Source organism: Mytilus galloprovincialis, chromosome 3 (assembly GCF_965363235.1).
Source record: "Mytilus galloprovincialis chromosome 3, xbMytGall1.hap1.1, whole genome shotgun sequence".
Taxonomy (NCBI): Eukaryota; Metazoa; Mollusca; class Bivalvia; order Mytilida; family Mytilidae; genus Mytilus; species Mytilus galloprovincialis.
The window spans coordinates 89,298,824-89,311,056 of NC_134840.1; the positions used below are offsets into that span (position 1 = coordinate 89,298,824).

General features: G+C 34.3%; 1 protein-coding gene across 1 annotated transcript in view; it reads left to right on the forward strand.

Moving 5' to 3' along the window:
* The window catches only part of LOC143069312 (adenylosuccinate synthetase isozyme 1-like), a 129,465-nt gene that overhangs the window by 41,750 nt on the left and 75,482 nt on the right, over window positions 1–12,233 (forward strand). The window contains exons 4-5 of the mRNA XM_076243879.1: window positions 5,664–5,721; window positions 7,987–8,032. Of these exons, the coding sequence (XP_076099994.1) occupies window positions 5,664–5,721; window positions 7,987–8,032 (104 nt within the window). The remainder of the gene's footprint in view (window positions 1–5,663; window positions 5,722–7,986; window positions 8,033–12,233) is intronic.

A 12,233-nucleotide genomic window follows, 5' to 3' on the forward strand; every position in this document is an offset into this window, starting at 1 on the left:
AGGGAGAACAGATAAATTTATCAAAGGGTGGTTCATCAAAAGGTCCTTTTATTCTGCCTTTCATAATTTCCTTATTTAATTTGAGGTTGACCGCGTCAGGATTTTCTCTTGGGCTTTTATGGTTGGAAGGAAATTTGTCCACTTTTTTATCAAGCAAAGAATTTATTTTAAAGCCAAATGTAAAACCCTGTATTAAATTTAATTTCATTGCTTTGTCATAGCCTTTGAGGAAAATGTTTAATTTATTTACTTTTATTGGTGTTGGTAGACTTGTGGGTTGTAAGCCACTCTTTACATGAGACTGTGGCATGTTTTTTATCACATTGCACACATTGGTGCTTATGTTTGCAGTTGTCACTGGAGCAGCCACCTGTTCTACAGTAGGTCCAGCAGTAACCAGGTGGGAATTGACTGCTTTGTTGCTGAACCCGCCGTTGAAAGGGAGGACCTCCACTTTGTTTAACGTGTTTATTATTTGATGCATTGTTACCGGTATTAGTATTTGAACGATTGAAATGATCATAAAAGGCAGTGCGCCAAAGATCATCATTTACAACTGCCCAATCAAATTTCATCACTCTGCGTACCTTTCTAAACGTTTCATCATAAGATTTTGCCATGTTAAACCCAAATTGCTTTGACATAGCTCTAACATTATATGCATATTTAATAAGACTTAAAATATGTTCTGGATGGTTCACATAATAAATAGACATATAAATATCAAAAGCTTCAGTCCACTGATGAATTGAAAATAACTGTTTTGGTTTTGCGTATGTAGAAATTTTTACAGCTTTCGATTTGAAAAGAACATCATCATCTTCATCTTCATTAAAATTTGGAGAAAGTGTAACAAAATCCACGTAACTATCGGACATTATGTCTTTCCTAATTTTTTCACTGACATTAAAACCCAAAGGTAAAGTATTTCTAATTAAATAGCTTGCTGTCTGCCCTATAGACGAATTGTCAATACCTAATGTTTGGTCTTCTTGTGTTGTTGGGCTACTGGCTGTGAAGTATCCAGCCACCGATAGGTCTGACGTCACAGGTGGTACCAATGAATAGTGAACTGTGTTTGATGATGACGACGGCAATGTATGCTGACTCTCTGTTAGGTTATCAGTGCCGGAAACTGCTTCCTGTGTTGCACTAGAGCGCATACCACACACACTTGACAATCTGTCATCTGATAGTCTGACTCCACTGCTGTCTGTTAGGTGTAAACCAGCTCCTTTCAACTGTGTGATCATTGCTGCAGCTATTTCATCTGCTGTTGGCTGTGCTGTTGTACTTGCAATGTTCATCACAGGAGCTGTTGATGGAGTTGGACCAATGTTTCGAACCCGTTTCCGCCCTCTTGATGTATTACTGGTAGTTGTTTCCACAGTTGGCAAAACTACGGGATCTATGACAAGGTCCCGGTCTGTAAGGTCGGAAGGAGCAGCTCTTCTTTTGGATCTAGCTCTTTGTTTAGGCATCTTTAAAGTAAACAAAAATAATTCTTGAATACCCGATAATGTGTTTTGACTATAATATAACATCAGAAAAAATATGCATACATGTATATCACTTATATAATGCTATTCATTGTTAATTGTTCATACAAAAAATTCACGCAACGAACAATGTGGCACACAAAAATGCAATATTATATGTCAACTACATTGTAACCATACATGATAATAACCATGTAAAGTATGGTACATGTAAAAAAGTATGTAAAGAAAACCAGTGTAATCTGATACATAAATACAAAAATGCACTATGAATATCAGAACCATAACCATAATGATGGTTAACCATATGTATGTATAATGATACAAAATATAACCATATAACCAGTGCAAATTGATACCATTTTACAAAATTGCACTGACATATATGATAACCATAGCCATAATGATGGCAATAAAACCATGTGTATAATGATACATTTGTGTGCCACACTAATTGAATAAATTTAACAAGAGCAGTGGATTGTCTGCAAAAATTTGTATATATACATGTATTCTAGTTAAAGTATCATTAATGACTGATGCACAAGTTTTCATGAATAACAAAACAATGATGTACATGTACAGATAATAGCATACTATAAAATAAGCTTTTTATTAGCTCACCTGTCCCGAAGGGACAAGTGAGCTTATGCCATCACTTGGCGTCCGTCATCGTCCGTCGTCTGTCGTCTGTTGTCGTAAACTATTTCAAGAATCTTCTCCTCTGAAACTACTGGGCCAAATACTTTCAAACTTTAACTGAATGTTCCTTAGGGTATCTAATTTATAAATTGTATCCGAAGTTTTGATCTATCCACAAACATGGTCGCCATTGCTAAAAATAGAACATAGGGGTCAAATGCAGTTTTTGGCTTATAACTCAAAAACCAAAGCATTTAGAGCAAATCTGACATGGGGGTAATATTGTTTATCAGGTCAAAATCTATCTGCCCTGAAATTTTCAGATGAATCAGACAACCTGTTGTTGGGTTGCTGCCCCTGAATTGGTAATTTTAAGGAAATTTTGCTGTTTTTGGTTATTATCTTGAATATTATTATAGATAGAGATAAACTGTAAACAGGAATAATGTTCAGCAAAGTAAGATTTACAAATAAGTCAACATGACGGAAATGGTCAGTTGACCCCTTTAGGAGTTATTGCCCTTTATAGTCAATTTTTAACCATTTTTCGTAAATCTTAGTAATCTTTTACAAAAATCTTCTCCTCTGAAACTACTGGGCCAAATACTTCCTAACTTTAACTGAATGTTCCTTAGGGTATCTAGTTTGTAAATTGTATCCGAAGTTGTGATCTATCAACAAACATGGTCGCCATTGCTAAAAATAGAACATAGGGGTCAAATGCAGTTTTTGGCTTATAACTCAAAAACCAAAGCATTTAGAGCAAATCTGACGTTGGGTAATATTGTTTATCAGGTCAAGATCTATCTGCCCTGAAATTTTCAGATGAATCAGACAACCTGTTGTTGGGTTGCTGCCCCTGAATTGATAATTTTAAGGAAATTTTGCTGGTTTTGTTTATTATCTTGAATATAATTATAGATAGAAATAAACTGTAAACAGCAATAATGTTCAGCAAAGTAAGATCTTCAATTAAGTCAATTTGACCAAAATTGTCAATTGACCCCTTAAGGAGTTATTGCCCTTTAAAGACTTTTTTCACAATTTGTTCATCATGTTGACTTACTTTAAAAAATCTTCTCCTTTGAAACTGCTGTATCAATTTCAGCCAAACTTAGGCTAAATGAGTTTCAGAGTATCTAGTATAAATTTTATATTTTATTTCCTTGTATGTCAAGAAACATAGCTCCTACATGTATGGCTAAAATAGAACATAGGAGAAAATGATTATTTTTTTTGGCTTTTGAAGAAAATAGGACGATCCAAAAAACATTTAAATAAATTGAAAAGCCAAAATAATCATTGATGAGAGATTTAACCAAAAGAATTAAGGTGAGCGATTCAGGCTCTTGAGAGCCTCTTGTTTATTATAAGTAAACTATGTAAACGTCCCGTTTATAGATATCTCTTTCTACAGTTTGATTTTATTAATTGAAATTATTTCATAAGATTTGCACTACCGACAGCTGCACGAATACTTTTAACATAGATGTGCATACCTTCACTATTTAAATGAACTTTATCTGACAACAAAGCTTTCGTGTTTTTCCACAGGCCCCGATGTTTCCAAAAAGTAATATTTGTACGTGATTTCAAAGATGAAAACAGTACCTGATTCACTTTGTTTACTTTGTTGTTATAATCGGGACCCGACCTTTCGGAATACCTCGGCAGTAATTGCCCAACGATCACGTGACCAACACCATACACTGTGATTATGTAATCACAGAATGACGCGATGTCTCGAGCCAATTTCTCAGGATTCTTCTCACTTGTCAAGTCATTACCGCCAATTTGAATAAATACGGAATCTGGTTTTAAAGTGTCAAAAACTTGCATAAATTCAGGTTTCTGAATGCATTTACGACCCGGACGCAATGTACTACCACCGAAACCGGCAAATTGAACCTGAATTTCGGTACCATCAAATCCTAAATTGTATAGCCCTTCTGCACGATTCTCGTACAAAAATGATTCTAATCTTATGTACAAATGAATGACCAAATATTAAAACTCGATGAATCATAATAAACAAATTTAGAATTTACAAATTATATAAAAATAATACGAATATTTTTAATATGAAGCGAATATTTTGAATAAAAGAATATTTTAGATGGCTTTTACCTTCTGAACAAGTTCTGTGTAATCCTAACGACGTCTTTTCTGTACTTAATCGTCAGTAATCTTCTGTCCAAAATTGAATAAAGCCTCTTTCAGGAACAAACTTGAAAATTGAAAATCTTTACTTTTCTGGCAAAACAAAAATAGCGTCTAGTAGCATTCAGTGCAATTGCGATAATGCGGGCGCAACTTGACGCTTGTTGAAAGTTAGCATGCACTTTTACCTCATTGGTCAATTAAAATATTTGTGGCCAATGATAATTAGTATTGACCCTGATCATGCCATGACCATGCTGACCTTGACTGCCTGTAATCGAAAACTTGCATAATTCCTAGACAAAGACCATGGAAATTTTCGGTTTCTTATTACACCATTGATAAGAAATAAAACCTACACAAGATGAAACAGTAGCCCATAAATTTAGTGTATAAAAATTTACTGCCAAAAATGTTTTTATTATAATAAAACTTATTTTTTGATCTATTAAATCAAATCAAACAGACCTATAAAAATCCAATTGCACGTGTTGGTTTAATCTATTCATATCTTTATTTATGTTAACATCGCTGATTTTGAGGTCAAATCGATAGTTAATTAGATGGCGTCTGGACTAAAATACACAGGAAACGAACCTATATATCATCTACCCCATGCTCTTTAAACTGTTTATTTTAGACTTTTGATAGTTCGGATAAATGTTTTACATTGTTATAAATCAAACATGAGAATTTGAGTCTAATCGGTGACCATGAATTTGACAGCTAGTGCCCCTTTAAGATTGCACTTCGATACAGCCTACGGTGCTACATATTGCTTTTTGACACAGATGGTTATTTGACATCATAAACTATAAATCAGCTTGAGTGTTATCTTTGTTTGGCACATCTCATTTACATGCAGGTGGTTTATCCATGTACCTCAGTCATTGATTTTGAATATTAATTTATTAAGTATAGCAAATTTAATTTCTCAACAATTGCATATAATCAGAATTTTAAAGAAAAGCAAGACATACCTCTGTGATAACAGCTTATTAACATATTTTCGTACATTTTTTGTAATCTTTTACAAAAGTCTTCACCTCTAAAACAACTGAGACAAATTTAACCAAACTTGGCCACAATCTGATTATCATAAGGGTGTCTATTTGATGACCCTGCCTGCCAACCAACATGGCAGACATGGCTAAGAAAGTAGGGGTAAAATAGAACTTTTTGGCTTATATCTCCGAAACTAAAGGAAGAGTATAACAGTTTCATTGATATGCATCAATTGTGAATAAAAATATCAGGTTAGGGGCACAAGCTCTTTACAGCCTCTAGTTTTTGCATCAAAAAGTATTTATCTGTCTCCTGCTTTTATATTGTAATCAGTAAGTTTTTCTTTTCTTATTTCAGTATTTGATATACATCAGATAGTTGATGGAATACAGGAATCTGGAAGAGGCCAACATGTGTAAGTTTGTCCCATGGACAGTCACACAGTCCCCATTTATTTGTTATTTTGAACAGATCAGGGCTTTTTGAAATCGAGAATCCAGTTTCATATAGCATGCATTACATATAATGAGTTTTATAATACATCACTCATCAACTTCCTGTAAACCTATATGCAAACAGTCTAGGAATTGAGGGCCAAAAAGGGGCCAAAAATAAGCATTTTTGAGGTTTCGGGACAATAACTTATGTTTAACTGTATGGATCTCTCTGACATTGTACCACAAGATTCCATATAATGAAGGGAAGGCTTGGTGCCAGTTTGGGGTTTATATCCCTGAACATTTAGGAATAAGGGGCCAAAAAAGGGCCAAAAAGAAGCATTTTTCTAGTTTACAGACAATAACTTGTGTTTAAGTGTATGGATCTCTCTGAAATTATACTACAAAGTTTGTTACTTTAAGGAAAGGCTGGAATTGAGTTTTGGGGTTCTAATTCCAAGGGGGGTTTCAATAAGTGAGGGGCCAAAAAATGAGCCCATATAAACATTTTTGTAGTTTTCAGTCAATAACTTGTGTTTGAGTGTATAAATCTCTCTGAAATTATACCACAAGTTTCTATACTACAAAGGGATGGTTATAGGGGATCAAATCATTAAGCAATTAGGGGCAAAAAGGGGGAAACAAAGGGTTTTTCTGATTAAAGGACAATTTAGACAATTTAAAAGCAGTGTAAGGGAGGTTATCCAATTCCATTTAAAATTTTAAGAATACTGTTATATCCCTGAACTCGGACTTCTCTTGAACTGAATTTTAATGTGCGTATTGTTATGCGTTTACTTTTCTACATTGGTTAGAGGTATAGGGGGAGGGTTGAGATCTCACAAACATGTTTAACCCCGCTGCATTTTTGCGCCTGTCCCAAGTCAGGAGCCTCTTGCCTTTGTTAGTCTTGTATTATTTTAATTTTAGTTTCTTGTGTACAATTTGCAAATTAGTATGGCGTTCATTATCACTGGACTAGTATATATTTGTTATGGGGCCAGCTGAAGGACGCCTCCGGGTGCGGGAATTTCTCGCTACATTGAAGACCTGTTGGTGACCCTCTGCTGTTGTTTTTTATTTGTTCGGGTTGTTGTCTCTTTGACACATTCCCCATTTCCATTCTCAATTTTATTTATGTTATATATATGTTTGATTACTTGATTACCTCCCTTACACTGCTTGAAAATTATGTTAAAGGATATGATAATTGTCTTGAGATGTGTAGCTGTAAATTTATTTTTAGAAGTTATTGTTAATTAATATTAATTTTAACTGTAAGTTCTTTTATATTTTAATACTTCATGATGTATTTAAATGAGTAGTTATTGTTGCCAACTGAATTCGAAATTTGAATTGACATTATTTTTGGAATAAGGGATTGGGGAGGTGAAAAAAAATGGGGAGGGGTGGGGGTAAAATTTTTCTCATATCAGATTTCAAAAATTTAATAGAATTTTTCTTCTAATATTTTTTTGAGGGGATTTATATTCAACAGCATAGTGTATTGCTCAAAAGCAAAAAAATATTTTTTAAGTTCATTAGACCACATTCACTCTGTGCCAGAAACCTTTGCTGTGTCAACTATTTAATCACAATCCAAATTCAGAGCTGTATCAAGCTTGAATGTTGTGTCCATACTTGCCCCCACTGCACTCTGCGGTTGTATAAAGCTGCGGCCTGCGGAGCATCTGGTTCTAAATTTGGATTTTTATGCCCCACCTACGATAGTAGAGGGGCATTATGTTTTCTGGTCTGTGCGTCCGTCCATCCTTTCATCCGTCCGTCCGTTTGTTCGTTCGTTCGTTCAAGTTAAAGTTTTTGGTCAAGGTAGTTTATGATGAAGTTGAAGTCCAATCAACTTGAAACTTAGTACACATGTTCACTATGCTATGATCTTTCTAATTTGAATGCCAAATTATATTTTTTATCCCAATTTCACCGTCCACTGAACATAGAAAATGATAATGGGAGTGGGGCATCCGTGTACTATGGACACATTCTTGTTTTTGTTTTTAAAAGCATATGTACATAAGTTTTAAAATAAAACCTAGACATTTAGTTATAAAACACATGCACCATTTTTTTTAATTTGAAGTTTCATATGACTAATTTTTTCAAAGATCTGATCTGGATGAAAGGAAGTATAAAAAATTACATATTTCAAATTAAACTTAAATTCAATTAAATTGTGTTTAAAGGACATGAAAAACTTGGAAATTTGATTTTTTTTTCTTTTTCAGTATTGGAACCACAAAGAAAGGAATTGGTCCAACATATTCATGCAAGGTATGCACATTATACATTTAATTGAGATAATCTGAGGTTTAGGATAGTATGGGTGTCTTATTCCATCTCAGATTGTAAATAACAGAAAACCTAAGGTCCAGATTTTCAATCAAATTTGCTGAGGAATGCAGATAACTAATGTGAATTTGTATGTAAAAGAACAAATCTAAAAGATTTTAACTTAGGCCACATCAATTTGATTTATAGTTCTTTGGACAAAAACTCCAAAAAATATGGGGCGAGCGAAATTTTTTTGATTGTAAAAAATTCTTGAAAATGAGTTTTAATGAGGCGGGTGCTCTACAAGAGGAGCGAGCGGTATAATTTTTTTTCAAATTGTGCAATTTAGAAATTTATGTACATGTTAAAACTGGGAAACTTCTAAGAAAAGGGAGGAGCAACATGCTCTTATGCATATAATTTGATGTATTTGTGTCTGTAGTCTAGTCTATACCATACCCAGCTTTTTGGTTGTTTTGGTCTAGTATAATTTTAGTTTTCATCAAATAAGCTTTCACATGTTTCACTGCATGATTTTTTATCTAAATTCACACATGTGTATATATCAAGGAAGCAAAGCGGATAAAGTTTAGCAAGAGGAATTGTGTTAGTTAGGCTAATATACTGTATGGAATAAAATTAAAATATGTGTATATATTAAAAAAAAATCACCTTGAAAAATATTAAATATCTTTGATGCAGCTATTTTCATATATAGTAGTGATTGTTTATTGGCTGCTTAGCATCTTGTATGAACTATTTATCCATAAAATTATCAACATAATGAGTGAGGTGAATATTTCAACAACATCCTGAGTAAAATAGTTATATTGCTATGCATGTAGATCTCAGTGTAATGAAACATTCCCTTAAAATACATGAAGTCCTTCAACCAAATTCCCATGCATACTTCTGATTTGGCAAAATGCATTTTTCTTTTGCCTTCTGAAACCTGAAATGTATCTCAAACTGGAAGTGGTTGAACCAATAATACATCCCTTATTATTAGCTCACCTGGCCCGAAGGGCCAAGTGAGCTTTTCCCATCACTTTGCGTCCGGCGTTTGTCGTCCGTCGTCGTCCTGCGTCGTTAACTTTTACAAAAATCTTCTCCTTTGAAACTACTCGGCCAAATTTAACCAAACTTGGCCACAATCATCATTGGGGTATCTGGTTTTAAAAATGTATCCGGTGACCCGGCCAACCAACCAAGATGGCCGCCACGTCTAAAAATAGAACATAGGGGTAAAATGCAGTTTTTGGCTTATAACTCAAAAACCAAAGCATTTAGAGCAAATCTGACATGGGGGTAAAATTATTTATCAGGTCAAGATCTATCTGCCCTAAAATTATCAGATGAATCGGAGAACCCGTTGTTGGGTTGCTGCCCCTGAATTGGTAATTTTGAGGAAATTTTGCTGTTTTTGGTTATTATCTTGAACATTATTATAGATAGAGATAAACTGTAAACAGCAATAATGTTCAGCAAAGTAAGATTTACAAATAAGTCAACATGACCGAAAAGGTCAGTTGACCCCTTTAGGAGTTATTGCCCTTTATAGTCAATTTTTAACCCATGTTTCGTAAATCTTAGTAATCTTTTACAAAAATCTTCTCCTCTGAAACTTCTGGGCCAAATTAATCCAAACTTGGCCACAATCATCTTTGGGGTATCTAGTTTAAAAAATGTGTCTGGTGACCCGGCCATCTAACCAAGATGGCCGCCATGGCTAAAAATAGAACATAGGGGTAAAATGCAGTTTTTGGTTTATAACTCAAAAACCAAAGCATTAAGAGCAAATCTGACAAAGGGTAAAATTGTTTATCAGGTCAAGATCTATCTGCCCTGAAATTTTCAGACCAATCAGGCAACCCGTTGTTGGGTTGCTGCCCCTAAATTGGTAATTTTAAGGAAATTTTACTGTTTTGGGTTATAATCTTGAATATTATTATAGATAGAGATAAACTGTAAACAGCAATAATGTACAGCAAAGTAAGATTTACAAATAAGTCAACATGACTGAAATGGTCAATTGACCCCCTAAGGAGTTATTGTCCTTTATAGTCAATTTTTTACAATTTTCATAAAATTTGTAAATTTTTACTAACATTTTCCACTGAAACTACTTGGCCAAGTTCATTATAGATAGAGATAATTGTAAGCTGCAAGAATGTTCAGTAAAGTAAGATGTACAAACACATCACCATCACCAAAACACAATTTTGTCATGAATCCATCTGAAGCAATGTTTAATATTCACATTGACCAAGGTGAGCGACACAGGCTCTTTAGAGCCTCTAGTTTTTTGCAGACCACTGTCACTTTGGTCTGGAATATTGAAACTCTTAAATTTTCCATTACAAAAGAGGTCTGAGTGCATGTCAATACACTAACAAGGGATATGGGTTTTCATCAAGATAAGATTAATATGTCATTTTTAGCTCACCTGGCCCAAAGGGCCAAGTGAGCTTTTCTCATCACTTGACGTCCTTCATCCGTCGTCCGTCGTCGTCGTCGTTAGCTTTTACAAAAATCTTCTCCTCTGAAACTACTGGGCCAATTTTTACCAAACTTGGCCACAATCATTTTTAGGGTATCTAGTTTAAAAATGGTGTCCGGTGACCCGGCCAACTAACATAGATGGCCGCCATGGCTAAAAATAGAACATAGGGGTAAAATGCAGTTTTTGGCTTATAACTCAAAAACCAAAGCATTTAGAGCAAATCTGATATGGGGGTAAAATTGTTAATCAGGTCAAGATCTATCTGCCCTGAAATTTTGATATGAATTGGACAACCCATTGATAGGTTGCTGCCCCTGAATTTGTAATTTTAAGGAAATTTTGCTGTTTTTGGTTATTATCTTGAATATTATCATAGATAGAGATAAACTGTAAACAGCAAAAATGTTTAGTAAAGTAAGATCTACAAATAAGTCAACAGGACCAAAATGGACTGTTGACCCCTTTAGGAGTTATTGCCCTTTATAGTCAATTTTAACCATTTTTCGTAAATCTTAGTCATCTTTTACAAAAATCTTCTCCTCTGAAACTACTGGGCCAAATTAAACCAAACTTGACCACAATCATCATTTGAGTATCTAGTTAAAAAATTGTGTCAGGTGACCTGGCCGACCAACCAAGATGGCCGCCATGGCTAAAAATAGAACATAGGGGTAAAATGCAGTTTTTGGCTTATCACTCAAAAACCAAAGCATTTAGAGCAAATCTGACAGGAAGTAAAATTGTTGATCAGGTCATGATCTATCTGCCCTGGAATTTTCAGATGAATCAGATAATGGGTTGTTGGGTTGCTGCCCCTGAAATGGTAATTTTAAGGAAATTTTGCTGTTTTTGGTTATTATCTTGAATATTATTATAGATAAGAGATAAACTGTAAACAGCAATAATGTTCAGCAAAGTAAGATCTACAAATAAGTCAACATGACCAAAATGGTCAGTTGACCACTTTAGGAGTTATTGCCCTTTATAGTCAATTTTTAACCATTTTTCGTAAATCTTAGTAATCTTTTAGAAAAATCTTCTCTTCTGAAACTACTGGGCTAAATTTAACCAAACTTAGCCATAATCATCATTGGGGTATCTACTTCAAAAAATGTTTTCGGTAACTCGGCCAACAAACCAAGATGGCCACCATGGCTAAAAATAGAACATGGGGGTAAAATGCAGTTGTTGGCTTATAACTCAAAAACCAAAGCATTAAGAGCAAATCTGACAGGGAGTAAAATTGTTGATCAGGTCATGATCTATCTGCCCTGGAATTTTCAGATGAATAGGATAATCGGTTGTTAGGTTGCTGCCCCTGAATTGGTAATTTTGAGGAAATTTTGCTGTTTTTTTGTTATTATCTTGAATATTATTATAGATAGAGATAAACTGTAAACAGCAATAATGTACAGCAAAGTAAGAACTAAAAATAAGTCAGTATGACCAAAATAGTCAAATTGACCCCCTATGGAGTTATTGCCCTTCATAGTCAATTTTTAACAATTTTCTTAAAATTTGAAGATTTTCAATAACATTTTCCACAGAAAGTACTGTTATAGATAGAGATAATTGTAAGCAGCAAGAATGTTTAGTAAAGTAAGATCTACAAACACATCACCATCACCAAAACACAATTTTGTCATGAATCCATCTGTGTCCATTGTTTAATATTCACATAGACCAAGTTGAGCGACA